This window comes from Tachyglossus aculeatus, unplaced genomic scaffold (genome assembly GCF_015852505.1).
Source record: "Tachyglossus aculeatus isolate mTacAcu1 unplaced genomic scaffold, mTacAcu1.pri scaffold_259_arrow_ctg1, whole genome shotgun sequence".
NCBI lineage: Eukaryota > Metazoa > Chordata > Mammalia > Monotremata > Tachyglossidae > Tachyglossus > Tachyglossus aculeatus.
Genome location: NW_024044974.1, coordinates 53,399 through 69,584, shown reverse-complemented (window position 1 = coordinate 69,584; position 16,186 = coordinate 53,399). Strand labels below are relative to the sequence as shown.

The window sequence follows — 16,186 nt, the reverse complement described above, 5'->3', positions numbered from 1 at the left end:
TGAAATCTGTGAGCTGTTGTTGATAATGGAAATAATAACAATAATAATGATGATGGTACTTGCTAAGTGCTTACTATGTGGAAAGCACTGTTCTAAGCACTGGGGTAGATACAAGGTTATCAGGTTGTCCCACGTGGGGCTCAGTCTTAATCCCCATTTTACTGATGAGGTAACTGAAGCACAGAGAAGTTAAGTGACTCGTCCAAAGTCACACAGTTGACAAGTAGTGGAGTGAGGATTGGAACCCATGACCTGTGACTCCCAAGACCATGTTTTTTCCACAAAGCCATGCTGCTTTTCTACCAGGATGAATGGTATTTAGGGGATTGGACATCATGGAAAGAACAAGAGAAATCACTCATGATTCTCAGTGACCGAGTTCTTATCCTGGATTTGGAGAAGGCCCAGGAGAGAACAGTGATGGGGAAGAAAGTCTGGGAGTGGAGTGTCTGAAGAAACTGGGACTTTTCAGTCGGGCGAGGAGAAGCCTGAGGGGTCACTGATGAGGGGTTCCGAGTCTCTGATGGGGTATTCCATGGAGAATGGGGAGTAGCCAGACTGGGAGAGCCCAGTGCTATGCTTGGAGGTTGGGCGGAATTGCATTTCCAAGTGCTTAGTACAGTGCTCTGCACACAGTAAGAGTTCAATCAATGCTATCGAATGAATCCACTTCACCCTGTGCTGGCACACACACAGGCCCAGGAAGGGCAGACCCAGGACCCCAGGAAGGCTGGAGAGTGGGAGTGGGAGAACTTCAGATGAACGAGATGTCCAGCCAGACCCCAGGCCTCCTAACCACCTGTCCAATAGAGCTGGGGGGGGTCTAAAGTCGAGTGACGGGGCCTCTCCACTGTTTACTCTGCCCATGTTAACCTCCCTCCCTCCAATACACACATACACAAACACACGTGCACGCGCGCGCGCGCACACACACACACACACACACAGACACACACACACACTAAACCGCATGGAATGTAGATTGAGGCCGAACCAGGATGTGATTGATCTGTCATCTCATTCTCCTGCCATGTCTCTCCCAGCAGATTCTCTGGCCCCATGGAGAAGGGGAACCAAACCAGCGTCCCAATATTCCTCCTCCTGGGACTGTTCGATTGGGTGGAGCAGCGGCAGCTCTTCGGGCTGTTCCTCTGGATGTACCTGCTTGGGGTCCTGGGGAACCTCCTCATCGCCCTGGCTGTCAGCTCCGACCCGCACATGCACACCCCCATGTATTTCTTCCTCAGCAACCTCTCCCTGTCCGATGCGTGTCTATTATCTACCACGATCCCCAAGATGTTGGCCAACCTCCTGACCCAAGATAAATCCATATCCTACGATGGCTGCCTGGCCCAAATGTTTTTTTTCCTTCTCTTTGTAGGTCTAGACGATTTCCTCCTCACCAGCATGGCTTATGATCGCTACGTGGCTATATGCCACCCCCTCCACTACACCACCATCATGAACCCACGGCTCTGTGCCCTGTTGGTTGCTGGATCCTGGAGTGTCAGTAGCCTTGATTCCCTGATTCACACATTATTGGTGGTTCCGTTATCTTTCTGTACAGACAATGAAATCCTTCACTTCTTCTGTGAGCCTAATCGGGTCCGAAAACTTTCCTGCACAGACACTCTGATCAATGATGTAGTGCTCTATGTGGTGGCTGTTGTATTGGCTATTTTTCCCTTTGTGGGTATCGTTTTCTCTTACACCCGCATCATAACCACCTTACTGAGAGTCCCATCTGCCAAAGGAAGATATAAAGCTTTCAACACCTGTTGCTCACACCTATTAGGGGTCTCCTTATTCTATGGCACTGGTTGTGGGGTCTACCTCAGCCCCATATCTACCCAAGCATCACAGAAGGGCTCGATAGCCTCCGTGATGTACACGGTGGTCACCCCCATGCTGAACCCCTTCATCTACAGCCTGAGGAACAAAGACATGAAAGAGGCTCTGAGAAATGTGTTCAGAGGGAAAACTGTCTTCATGCAAAGACTGTGATTCATTCTGCTGCATTCTGGAAGGAAGCAGAATCTGACGGAACAAGCTTTTGAGTCTTGAATCCTCTTTGAGTGAGACCGATCACCATTTTTGAGAACAGAACGCATTTGTCAAAATCCATTCTTGTTAGGGTCAAGTGCACTGGCTGTCCCCTGCTCCCTCTCCCCTCTGTGTTGCCTATGCCTTTGGATTTGTACACTTTCATTATTCATTCAATTGTATTTATTGAGCACTTACTGTGTGCAGAGCACTGTACTAAGCGCTTGGGAAGTACAAATCGGCAACATACACAGATGGTCCCTACCGAACAACGGGCTCACTGTAAACACTTGATATTCACCTCACCCTCTTCCCCATAGTTCTTATGGAAGTACCTATAATTTATGTTAATGTCTGTCTCCCCCTCTAGACTGTAAGCTCCTTGAAGGCAGGAAAATTGTCTACCAACTCTGTTATATTGTACTCTCCCAAGTGCTTAATACACTGTTCTGCATTCATTCATTCATTCAATCGTATTTATTGAGCGCTTACTGTGTGCAGAGCAGTGTACTAAGCACTTGGGAAGTACAAGTTGGCAACATATAGAGACGGTCCCTACCCAACAGTGGGCTCACATTCTAGAAGGGGGAGTCAGAGATCAAAACAAAACATATTAACAAAATAAAATAAATAGAATAAATATGTACAAATAAAATAAATAAAGAAATAGAGTAATAAATCCGTACAAACATATATACATATATACAGGTGCTGTGGGGAGGGGAAGGAGGTAAGGCAAGGGGGATGGGGAGGGGGGAGGGGGAGAGGAAGGAGGGGGCTCAGTCTGGGAAGGCCTCCTGGAGGAGGTGAGCTCTCAGTAGGGCCTTGAAGGGAGGAAGAGAGCTAGATGGACATCGTTGACAAAATAAATAGAATAGTAAATATGTACAAGTAAAATAAATGGAGTAGTAAATCTGTACAAACATATATACAGGTGCTGTGCGGGAAAGGAGGTAGGGCAGGTGGGATGGGGAGGGGGAGAGGAAAAAGGGGGCTCAGTCTGGGAAGGCCTCCTGGAGGAGGTGAGCTCTCAGTAGAACTTTGAAGGGAGGAAGAGAGCTAGCTTGGCGGATGTGCGGAGGAAGGGCATTCCAGGCCAGAGGGAGGACCTGGGCCGGCGGTCGACGGCGGGAAAGGCGAGACCGAGGCACAGTTGAGGAGGTTAGCGGCAGAGTAGCGGAGGGTGCGGGCTGGGCTGGAGAAGGAGAGAAGGGAGGTGAGGTAGGAGGGGATGAGGGGATGGAGAGCCTTGAAACCAAGAGTGAGGAGTTTTAGCTTGATGCGTAGGTTTCTGCATTCATTCATTCAGTTGTATTCATTGAGCGCTTTCTGGGTGCAGTGCACTGTACTAAACGCTTGGGAAGTACAAGCTGGCAACATATAGAGACGGTCCCTATCCAACAACAGGCTCACAGTCTAGTCTGCAGACAGTAGACACTCAATAAATATGACTGATTGAAAGGTAAATTGCCTGTAATCATGGTATTTGCTAAGCACTTACTATGTTCCAAGCACCATACTAAGCCCTCAGGTATATAGAATTTAATCACATCAGACACAGTCCCTGTCCTGCAAAGGGGGTTGCATATTGTTTATGTACTCCCTGCTGAATGAGAATAAAGACTAGGCCTTGGGTACTTTTATATAGAGAGAAAATATGTTTTTGTCTCTTTTCTATAAAGAGGGGTATCTGTGAAATCTGTCTGGGCGTGAGCCCATTACCTTGTTTTGGGGAGGCTATTGAAGCAATTGTCTCTCTTCCCTAACCCACCGCATAACACCGAGAGGGTAGGTTAGCAACAACCCTCCCCCAGCCTTCTGGATGCTTCCTGTGCCTCTGGAGGTGCCGGGGGGAGGTTTCACAGAATACCCATTTTGTGGGAGCACTGGCCACAGGTATTACCTAATGAGAGAGTGAGAGGGTGAAGCAGTTTAAGTTCTCCTGCTAGCTGGGATGGTGTGGCTGAGGGAAGTAAAGTCCTGGGGAAGATGAAGGTGAAGCATGTTGGTTGCCCCTGGCTCACCAGCCCCATAGGGAGCAGGGCAGAAGTGGTACTGTGCCTCCACAGTGGCTACAACACGATGTGCTATCTGCATAATTTTCTGGCCCATATCTGGAGCCAATCTCCTCTGACAGAAGATACTATATAGAGCAAAGCCCTGTACTCAGTGCGTGACAGCGATTGGGCAGACATATTCCCCATTCACATGGAGCTTTGAGTCTAGAAGATGATAATATTCAGGATGTGAACAGCATCTTTTGAAGAGTTGAATGGGCTTTCTTCCATATTACCTCATTTTATCTTCACCTCATCCCCATGGAGATAGGGTGGAGAGGTTACTAGCCTGGTTTAACAAAAGGGGAAATTGAGGCACAGAGAGACTTGGTGACTTACCCAAGGTCACGTATTTAAACATTAGAAGAGCCAGGACTAGGGTCATATCTTCTCACTTTTAGCCTTGTAATCTTTCTACTCATAGAGGAACCTCTATTCTGGTTTCCCAGTCATTAGTAAAGCATCTTACATCGCTACTTTGCCTAAATTCTGGCAAGTACTGGGAACATCTGGCTGTCTTGAGAAGTTCAAGTCCCTGATGTTACTACCAAAAAGTAGAGCCAGTCATGTCAGCTTGGAAGATAGCTTGTCTGACCCTTTATTTGTTACCAGTTGGGCTTGGTAGTCCAATTCTAGTTTAGTCTTTTCAATAAATTCTACATTGTCGTGATGGAAACTAGTTTTGGAATACAATTCTTTTCCTTGAGTTAATGCTTCGAGTGCACCTGGCCTTAACATCATAAGAAAGCATTCATTCAGAAGCTGCTACGTAGCGATGGCTTGGATGGTAGAGTATAAACTACTTGTGGGCAGGGAATGGGTCTTGCGTTTCTGTTTTATTTTCCCAAGGACTTAGAACAGCGCACAGTGCCCAGTGCTTAGTACAATGCCTAACACACAGTAAGCACTTAATGATGATGGCATTTGTTAAGTGCTTACTGTGTGCCAAGCACTGTTCTAAGCGCTGGGGTAGATACAAGGTAATCAGGTTGTCCCACGTGGCGCTCACAGTCTTAATCCCCATTTTACAGATGAGGTAACTGAGGCACAGAGAAGTGAAGTGATTGGCCCAAAATCACCCAGTTGGTAAGTGGTGGAGCTGGGATCAGAACCCACAACCTTTTCTCCGGAGCCCGTGCTCCTGCTGCTAAGCCGCGCTGCTTCTTAATAAAGACCCGAAAAACAAAAAACAAAACTTAATGATGATGATCATGAAGATGATGATAATCTACTTCATTCATTCATTCAATAGTATTTACTGATGGCTTACTGTGTGCAAAGCACACTACTAAGCGCTTGAGAGAGTACAATATAACAATAAATGGACATATTCCCTGTCCACGTGAGCTTATGTCTCTTCTCTGACGAAGGTTATGGAGATTATCAGTTGCCATTGATATCATCCTTATCATCATAATCATCACTGCTATTTATTGTCTACTGTATGAAGTATACTGTATTAGGCACTTGACATCAAATCTCATTACATCCAGAGCCCCACCTGCAATCAACAAACAGCGGTCTGATGGGTAGCCTGGATAGGGACCAGGATAAGGCATCTGAATCCCTCCATTATAGCCCAGAGGAGCTGGGACAGAGATCAGGCACTTAGTGTTTGTTTGTTTTGAAATTCATCAATCATACCTATCGAGTGCTTACTATATGCAGAGCACTGTTTCTAACAAGGAGCTTGGGACTTGTGGAACGGTGTCCCAGGGGCCCAGAGACTCCTGCAAATAGTCTTGCCTCGAGCCCGCTCCCTCCCACACTACCTTGTGGGCGAGGAGACATGATTCCAGATTGCAACAGCCTTGCTTAGGAACTCTGAGCAGGGCAATTCTTGCAGCAAAGAGGAGATAAATAAAAGACAGAGGCCCCTGCACTCAGAGTCAGAGGCCGGCATGGACATTCCAGGTAAGAGCTACCTCAGGAGAAGGACAGCCCCAGCAGTATCTTTGGTTCCCTGGGCAAGTCTCCTGTGGTGAATTATTTGGAAAATAGGAGGAGTTTGATATAATTGGTATTTGTGAAATATGGGGAAGCAAAGAAAAGCAGTTGCTGAATTCAATAGAGGTAAAAGACGTGGTCCTTACCATGAAAGAGTTTACAATCTACTGCGGAAGCCAGGCAGATACATTATTTACAATCAGTGGAGTAGGAGGAAGGATGACACAGATAAAACTGGAATAAGAAGGGGATGGAAAAATGGATGAGAATAAAATGAAAACAAAAATAAGATGAAGATCATACTATACAGTCAGTTGTGCTAAAACACATGTCTTCACTATTTGTTTTGAATAGAACACAGTTTTTGAACGAATTAGGGAACACTCTTCCCAAAAGACACATCTTCTCTGGATTCGATGAGATGCGGTAAAGGAAGCGATGAACATAATGGAAGTATTATAATGTGAGTTTTCCTTCATGCAGGGTTCTTCAAGTACATAGTGCTAATGAAAGTTAGTGAAAGCTCCATGTGAGTTAATAAACGCTTAGGTGTGTGCTACGATAACATGAGCTGGGATGGTGGGCCTCAATCAGGGACAACATCCTGGAGGAAGTGGGATTTCTGTAGAGCTATGAAGCTGGGGAGCGTTAAAGGGAGAATGAATTCTGGGCCATGTAAAGGGAGTGAGGAATCAATCAGTTGGGGGAGAGGCAAGAGAGTGGCACAGATTTGGAAAGGCTGTGGGAGACTTTCTCTTGAAAGCTGGTAAGAAGGAGAGGGTGGAAGGAGAGATAGAAGAGCATCATAGAGGTTGAAGGTGGGTCTTGGGCTAGTTAGGTCTGATGCTTTCGATTTCACCAGCAAAGGAGATGACAAGGTCATCGGTGATTAGGGAAGGAGGAAGTGAAATTAGAGTTTTTGGAGATGGCAAATGACTCTTTTCTGGGACAGTTAGCCCTAGTGCAGGCGATAGAAGAATCGCTCTGCCATAGTGATCATGACTTTAGAACATTTGACATTCTTGCTTGGAAAGAAATCCACAAATTAAGAATCGTGGTCTACTAAATTTCTAAAAATAATTACAAGACATAGACCTTACTGAGGAAAAAGCTGACAGGGGGAGTTAAAAAAAAAAGGAGTGACTAACTCGAAGCCGGGAAGGTGTTAAAAAGCACCCTTTTATAAGCCCAGGTAAGAACCAACAAAAGCAGGTAACCAAACAAAATTCCTTCATGGCTAACTAGAATAATAAGAATAATAAATGATGGTATTTATTAAGCGTTTATTATGTGCCAGATTCTGTGAATCTGTCGTTGATAATGGCAATAACAACGATAATAATGATGATGGTATTGATAAGTACTTACTATGTGCATAGCACTGTTCTAAACACTGGGGTAGATACAAGGTTATCAGGTTGTCCCACGTGGGTCTCACAGTCTTAATCCCCATTTTACAGATGAGGGAACAGAGGCACAGAGAAGTTAAGTTACTTGCCCAAAGTCACACAGTTGACAAGTGGTGGAGTGAGGATTAGAGCCCATGACCTGTGACTCCCAAGTCCGCGCTTTTTCCACAAAGTCACGCTGCTTCTCTACCAGGATGAATGGTATTTAGGGAATTGGACATCATAGAAAGAACAAGAGAAATCACTCATGATTCTCAGTGACCGAGTTCTTATCCTGGATTTGGAGAAGGCCCAGGAGAGAACAATGATAGTGAAGAGTATCTGGGAGTGGAGTGTCTGAAGAAACTGGGATTTTTTCATTTGGGTGAGGAGAAGCTTGAGGGGCCACTGATGATGGGCTCCGAGTCTCTGATGGGGTGTTCCATGGAGAATGCGGAGCAGCCAGATTGGGATAGCCCAGGGCTATGCCTGGGGGTAGGGTGGAATTGCATTTCCAAGTGCTTAGTACAGTGCTCTGCACACAGTAAGCGCTCAGTAAATGCTATCGAATGAATTTGCTTCACCCTGTACTGGCACACACACAGGCCCAGGAAGGGCAGACCCAGGACCCCAGGAAGGCTGGAGAGTGGGAGTGGGAGAATTTCAGATGAACGAGATCTCCAGCCCGACCTCAGGCCTCCTAACCACCTTTCCAATAGAGCTGGGGTGGTCTGATATCGAGTGACGGGGTCTCTCCACTGTTTATTCTGCCCATGTTAACCTCCCTCCCCCATAAACACACACACACACACACACACACACACACACACACACACATTAAACCACATAGAATAAAGGGTGAGGCAGAAACAGGATGTGATTGATCTGTCATCTCATTCTTCTGCCATGTCTCTCCCAGCAGATTCTCTGGCCCCATGGCAAAGGGGAACCAAACCAGCGTCTCGATATTCCTCCTCATGGGACTGTTTGACTGGGTGGAGCATTGGCTCTTCTTCGGGCTGTTCCTCTGGATGTACCTGCTTGGGGTCCTGGGGAGCCTGCTCATTGTCCTGGCCGTCGGCTCCGACCCGCACCTGCACACCCCCATGTACTTCTTCCTCATCAACCTCTCCCTGGCTGATGCCTGTATATTATCTACCATGATTCCCAAGATGTTGGCCAACCTCCAGACCCAAGATAAATCCATATCCTACGCTGGCTGCCTGGCCCAAATGTTTTTTTTTTCCTTTTCTTTGTAGGTCTAGACCATTTCCTCCTCACCGGGATGTCTTATGATCGCTACCTGGCTATATGCCACCCTCTCCACTACATCACCATCATAAACCCACGGCTCTGTGCCCCGATGGTTGCTGGGTCCTGGAGTGTCAGTGGCCTTGTTGCCTTGATTCACACTTTATTGGTGGTTCTGCTATCTTTCTGTACAGACAATGAAATCCTTCACTTTTTCTGTGAGCCTAACCGGGTCCTAAAGCTTTTCTGCACAGACACTTTGATCAATGATGTATTGCTGTATGTGCTGAGAGTTATATTGGCTATTTTTCCCTTTGTGGGTATCATTTTCTCTTACACCCGCATCATAGCCACCATACTGAGAGTCCCATCTGCCAAAGGAAGATATAAAGCTTTCAACACCTGCTGCTCACATCTATCAGGGGTCTCCTTATTCTACGGCACGGGTTTAGGGGTCTACCTCAGCCCCGTATCTACCCAAGCATCACGGAAGGTCTTGACAGCCTCCGTGATGTACACAGTGGTCACCCCCATGCTGAACCCCTTCATCTACAGCCTGAGAAACAAAGACATGAAAGAGGCTCTGAGAAATGTGTTCAGAGGGAAAACTGTCTTCATGCAAAGACTGTGATTCATTCTGCTGCGTCCTGGAAGGAAGCAGGATCTGATGGAACAAGGTTTTGAGTCATGAATCCTCTTTGAGTGAGACAGATCACCATTTTTGAGAACAGAACACATTTGTCAAAATCCATTCTTGTTAGGGAGGGTCAAGTGCACTGGCTGTCCCATGCTCCCTTTCCCTTCTGTGTTGCCTCTGCCTTTGGATTTGTACACTTTTATTATTCATTCATTCATTCATTCATTCAGTCGTATTTATTGAGCACTTACTGTGTGCAGAGCACTGTGCTAAGCATTTGGGAAGTACAAGTTGGCAACATATAGAGACGGTCCCTACCCAACAGTGGGCTCACAGTCTAGAAGGGGGAGACAGAGAACAAAACAAATAGAATAAATATGTACAAATAAAAAGGAGTAATAAATACATAGAAGCATATATACATATATACAGGTGCTGTGGGGAGGGGAAGGAGGTAAGGCGGGGGGGAGGGGGAGGAGGGGGAGAGGAAGGAGGGGGCTCAGTTTGGGAAGGCCTCCTGGAGGAGGTGAGCTCTCAGTAGGGCTTTGAAGGGAGGAAGAGAGCTAGCTTGGCTTAATCTTTGGAGCCGCAAGACCAGAAAGTTGGCAGAGGCTCAGCTCTGAATGTGACCCGTTTTGGCCCTGGAGAAACATTTCCAAGCAATCTCTCCAAGGAGACCCCTGGAGTTACTGTGAATGGTTTTAGACTTTGAGCCCACTGTTGGGTAGGGACTGTCTCTATATGTTGCCAATTTGTACTACCCAAGCGCTTAGTACAGTGCTCTGCACATAGTAAGCGCTCAATAAATACGATTGATGATGATGATGATGATGGTTTTGGTCACCCTTGAGCCAATGCTTTGACAAGGGCTCTCTTGGACCGAGTTGGATCTATCACTGCCCCTCCCAGAAGAGGCTGGGGTTGCCAATAGCCATTTTGGGCCCATCTGGATGGGGGTTAAACCTGGAAGACTCCCAGGTCTAGGATGTATCTGGGCTCTGGTGGCTAGTGGGAAAGGATGGAAAGGACCTGTTGCCTCTTTTTTCCAGATGGATCTTTCCTTTTTCCCCCCCACCCTCCACAATGGGAGACTACATCTGTCAGAAATTCTATGGTACAGCTTGCTCCTTTTGAGGACATAGACTCAAGTAGAGGAAGTGATCAGGCCTTACAAAGAGGTGATTAGTACAGTGGTAGTACTGTACTAACCACAGTAGTACACAGTAACCACAGAGGGGTAGTACAGTGCAAAGCACTGTACTAAGCACTTGGGTAGTACAAGTTGGCAATAAATAGAGACGGTCCCTTCCCAACAACGGGCCTCACAGTCTAGTCTGCACCCAGTAGACACTCAATAAATATGACTGATTGATTGAAATATAAATTGCCTATAATCATGGTATTTGCTGAGCACTTACTATGTTCCAAGCACTGTACTAAGCCCTCGGGTACATACAATTCAATCACATCGGATACAGTGCCTGTCCTGCAAAGGGGGTTGCATTCTGATTATGTACTCCCTGCTCAATGAGAATAAAGACTAGGCCTTGGGTACCTTTGTATAGAGAGAAAACATGTTTTTGTCTCTTTTCTATAAAGAGGGGTATCTGTGAAATCTTTCTGGGCATGAGCCCATTACCTTGTTTTGGGGAGGTTATTGAAGCAATAGGCTCTCTTTCCTAACCCACCGCTGAGCCCCGAGAGGGTAGGTTAGCAACAACTATCCCCCAGCCTTCTGGATGCTTCCTGTGCCTCTGGAGGTGCTGGGGGAGGTTTCACACAATACTCATTTTTGGGGAGCACTAGCCAGAGGTATTGCCTAATGAGAGAATGAGAGGGTGAAGCAGTTTGAGTTCTCCTGTTAGCTGGGATGGTTTTGCTGAGGGAAGTAAAGTCCTGGGGAAGATGAAGGTGAAGCATGTCAGTTGCTCCGGCTCATCAGCCCCATAGGGAGCAGGGCAGAAGTGGTACTGTGCCTCCACAGTGGCTACAACATGATGTGCCATCTGCATAATTTCCTGGTCCAAATCTGGAGCCAATCTCCTCTGAAACCAATGTGGAACATCACACAATCAATCAATCAATGATATTTATAGAGCAAAGCACTGTACTAAGTGCTTGAAAGAGAAATGGTAGACATATTCCCCATCCACATGGAGTTTAGAGTCTAGAAGATGATAATATTCAGGATGTGCATAGCATCGTTCGAAGACATGAATGGGCTTTCTTCCATATTACCTCATTTTATCTTCACCCCATCCCCATGGAGATAGGGAGAAGAGGTTACAAGCCTAGCTTAACAAAAGGGGAAATTGGGGCACAGAAAGGCTCGGTGACTTACCCAAGGTCACACATTTAAACAATAGAAGAGCCAGGACTAGGGCCATGTCTTCTCACTTTTAGCCTTGTAATCTTTCTACTCACAGAGGAAACTCTATTCTGGTTTCCTAGTCATTAGCAAAGCATCTTACATGACTAGTATACCTAAATTCTGGCAAGTAACTGGGAACATCTGGCTGTCTTGGTAACTTCAAGTCCCTGACGTTACTGCCTTAAAGTAGAGCCAGTCATGTCAGCTTGGAAGGTAGCTTGTCTGACCCTTTATCTGTTACCAGTTGGGCTTGGTAGTCCAATTCTTGTTTAGTCTTTTCAACAAATTCTGTGTTGTCTTGATGGAAACTAGTTATGGAATACAATTCTTTTCCCAGAGTAAGTTCTTCCAATGCACATGGCATTAACATAATTAGAAAGCATTCATTGAGAAGCTGCTATGTAGTGATGGCTTAGATGGTAGAGTATAAGCTCCTTGTGGGCAGGGAATGTGTCTTGCGTTTCTGTTTTATTTTCCCAAGTGCTTAGAACAACACACAGTGCCCAGTGCTTAGAACAATGTCTGATGCATAGTAAGCACTTAATGATGATGGTATTTGTTAAGTGCTTACTGTGTGCCAAGCACTGTTCTAAGCGCTGGGGTAGATACAAGTTAATCAGGTTGTCCCACGTGGGGCTCACAGACTTAATCCCCATTTTACAGATGAGGTAACTGAGGCACAGAGAAGTGAAGTGATTGGCCCAAAGTCACCCAGTTGGTAAGTGGTGGAGCTAGGATCAGAACCCACAACCTCTGACTCCTGATCCCATGCTCCTTCTTAATGAAGGCCAGAAAAGCAAAAAAACAAAATTTAATGATGATGATCATGAAGATAATGATGATCTAATTCATTCACTCATTCAGTAGTATTTATTGATCGCTTATTGTGTGCAAAGCACTGCACTAAGCACTTGGGAGAGTACAATATAACAATAAATGGACATATTCCCTGTCCACAGTGTGCTTATGTCTCTTCTCTGATAAGAAGGTTATGGAGATTATCGGTTGCCATTGACATCATCCTTATCATCATAATCATCATTGCTATTCATTGTCTACTGTATGAAGTATATTGTATTAGGCACTTGACATCAAATCTCATTACATCCAGAGCCCCACCTGCAATCAACAAACAGCGGTCTGATGGGTAGCCTGGATGGGGACCAGGAAAAGGCATCTGAATCCCTCCATTATAGCCCAGAGGAGCTGGGACAGAGATCAGGCACTTAGTGTTTGTTTGTTTTTTAATTCATCAATCATACCTATCGAGTGCTTAGTATATGCAGAGCACTGTTTCTAACAAGGAGCTTGGGACTTGTGGAACGGTGTCCCAGGGGCCCAGAGACTCCTGCAAATAGTCTTGCCTCGAGTTGTATGCTAAGATGACATGAGCTGGGATGGTGAGCCTCAATCAGGGACAACATCCTGGAGGAAGAGGGATTTCAGGAGGGCTATGAAGCTGGGGAAAGTTGAAGGGAGAATGAGTTCTGGGCAAGGGAAAGCAGGTGAAGAATCAATCAGTTAGGGGAGAGGCAAGAGAGAGGCACAGGTTTGGAAAAGCTGTGGGAGACTTTCTCTTGAAAGCTGTGAAGAAGGAGAGGGTGGAAGTAGAGATAGAAGAGCATCATGGAGGTTGAAGGTGGGTCTTGGACAAGTTAGGTCTGATGCTTTCAATTTCACCAGCAAAGGAGTTGACAAGGTCATCGGAAATTAGGGAAGGAGGAAGTGAAATTAGAGTTTTTGGATAGGGCAAATGACTCTTTTCTGGGACAGTTAGTCCTAGAACCAACATAGAAAAATTACACATGGAATTCTATTATGAATCGTGTGCTGGACCTAGTGCAGGAGATAGAAGAATCGCTCTGCCACAGTAATTATGACTTGTGAACATTTGACATTCTTGCTTGGAAAGAAATCCACAAACTAACAATCGTGGGCTGTTGAATTTCTAAAAAAAAATTACAAAACATAGATCTTAGTGAGGAAATAGCTGACAGGGGGAGTTAAAAAAAAAGGAGTGACTTACTCGAAGCAGGGAAGGTGTTCAAAAACACCCTTTTATAAGCGCAGGTAAGAACTAAAAAAAGCAGGTAACCAAACAAAATTCCTTTATGACTAACTGCAATAATAAGAATAATAAATGATGGTATTTATTAAGCGCTTATTATGTTCCAGATTCTGTGAAATCTGTGAGCCATTGTTGATAATGGCAATAATAACAATAATAATGATGATGGTACTTTATAAACACTTACTATGTGCCAAGCACTGTTCTAAGCATTGGGGTAGATATAAGGTTATCAGGTTGTCCCATGTAGGGCTCACAGTCTTAATCCCCATTTTACAGATGAGGGAAGAGAGGCACAGAGAAGTTAAGTGAATTGCCCAAAGTCACACAGTTGACAAGTGGTGGTGTGAGGATTAGAACCCATGACCTGTGATTCCCAAGTCTGCTTTTTCCACAAAGCCACACTGCTTCTCTACCAGGATGAATGGTATTTAGGGGATTGGACATCTTGAAAAGAACAAGAGAAATCACTCATAATTCTCAGTGACCGAGTTCTTATCCTGGATTTGGAGAAGGCCCAGGAGAGAACAGTGATGGGGAAGAAAGTCTGGGAGTGGAGTGTCTGAAGAAACTGGGATTTTTCATTCGGGTGAGGAGAAGCCTGAGGGGCCACTGATGATGGGCTCCGAGTCCCTGATGGGGTGTTCCATGGAGAATGCGGAGCAGCCAGACTGGGATAGCCCAGTGCTATGCCTGGGGGTAGGGTGGAATTGCATTTCCAAGTGCTTAGTACAGTGCTCTGCACACAGTAAGTGCTCAATCATTGCTATCGAATGAATCTGCTTCACACTGTGCTGGCACACACACAGGCCCAGGAAGGGCAGACCCAGTATCCCAGGAAGGCTGGAGAGTGGGAGTGGGAGAATTTCAGGTGAACGAGATGTCCAGCCAGACCCCAGGCCTCCTAACCACATTTCCAATAGAGCTGGGGCCGTCTGAAGTCGAATGACGGGGCATCTCCTCTGTTTACTCTGCCCATGTTAACCTCCCTCCCCCCCCAATACACACACACACAAACACACACACACACATACACACACACATTAAACCACATAGAATGTAGGTTGAGGCAGAATCAGGATGTGATTGATCTGTCATCTCATTCTCCTGCCATGTGTCTCCCAGCAGATTTTCTGGCCCCATGGTGAAGGGGAACCAAACCAGCGTCTCGGAATTCCTCCTCCTGGGACTGTTTGACTGGGTGGAACAGCGGCAGCTCTTCTTTGGGCTGTTCCTCTGGATGTACCTGCTTGGGGTCCTGGGGAACCTGCTCATCGTCCTGGCCATCGGCTCCGACCCGCATCTGCACACCCCCATGTACTCCTTCCTCATAAGCCTCTCCCTGGCTGATGCCTGTCTATTATCTAACACAATCCACAAGATGTTGGCCAACCTCCTGACCCAAGATAAATCCATATCCTATGCTGGTTGCCTGGCCCAAATGTTTTTTTTTTCCTTCTCTTTGTAGGTCTAGACCATTTCCTCCTCGTCGGGATGGCTTGTGATCGCTACGTGGCTATATGCCACCCCCTCCACTATACCACCACCATGAACGCACGCCTCTGTGCGCTCATGGTTGCTGGGTCCTGGAGTGTCAGTAGCCTTGATGCCCTGGTTCACACATTATTGGTGGTTCCGTTATCTTTCTGTACAGACAATGAAATCCTTCACTTTTTCTGTGAGCTTAATCTGGTCCTAAAGCTTTCCTGCACAGACACTTTGATCAATGATGTATTGCTGTATGTGCTGACTGTTATGTTGAGTATTATTCCCTTTGTGGGTATCGTTTTCTCTTACACCCGCATCATAACCACCATACTAAGAGTCCCATCTGCCAAAGGAAGATATAAAGCTTTCAACACCTGTTGCTCGCATCTATCAGTGGTCTCCTTATTCTATGGCACTGGTTTAGGGGTCTACCTCAGCCCCGTATCTACCCAAGCATCACGGAAAGGCTCGATAGCCTCCGTGATGTACACGGTGGTCACCCCCATGCTGAACCCCTTCATCTACAGCCTGAGGAACAGAGACATGAAAGAGTCTCTGAGAAATGTGTTCAGAGGGAGAACTGTCTTCATGCAAAGACTGTGATTCATTCTGCTGCATCCTGGAAGGAAGCAGGATCTGATGGAACAAGCTTTTGAGTCACGAATCCTCTCTGAGTGAGACCGATCACCATTTTTGAGAACACAATGCATTTGTCAAAATCCATCCTTGTTAGGGTCAAGTGCACTGGCCGTCCCCAGTCACCATCATTATCATCTGCTTGTTGGTGGATGGAGTCTCCTGTTGAGTCCTAGGTTCTGAGACTTCAGGACTTTAAACCTGTGTAGAGGAGTTAATTTTAGTGCTAGCAGTTTGTGCCGTGCCACTTGCACACTCTTGTTGCTTGTGCTCAAAAAGGTTTTTTTTTGGAAATGAGCA

At 46.0% G+C, this 16,186-nt stretch overlaps 1 protein-coding gene and 2 pseudogenes across 1 annotated transcript; all 3 read left to right on the top strand.

Annotated features, from left to right (window-relative positions):
• The first annotated feature begins 1,059 nt into the window (after nucleotides 1–1,059).
• On the top strand, nucleotides 1,060–2,004 carry LOC119923783 (olfactory receptor 7A10-like). The gene has a single exon (XM_038743026.1). It carries the CDS (start codon nucleotides 1,060–1,062, stop codon nucleotides 2,002–2,004), a length of 945 nt encoding a protein of 314 aa, XP_038598954.1.
• Nucleotides 2,005–6,001: 3,997 nt separating this feature from the next.
• On the top strand, nucleotides 6,002–11,851 carry LOC119923782 (annotated as a pseudogene).
• Nucleotides 11,852–14,903: 3,052 nt separating this feature from the next.
• On the top strand, nucleotides 14,904–15,853 carry LOC119923781 (annotated as a pseudogene).
• The last annotated feature ends 333 nt before the right edge of the window (nucleotides 15,854–16,186 follow it).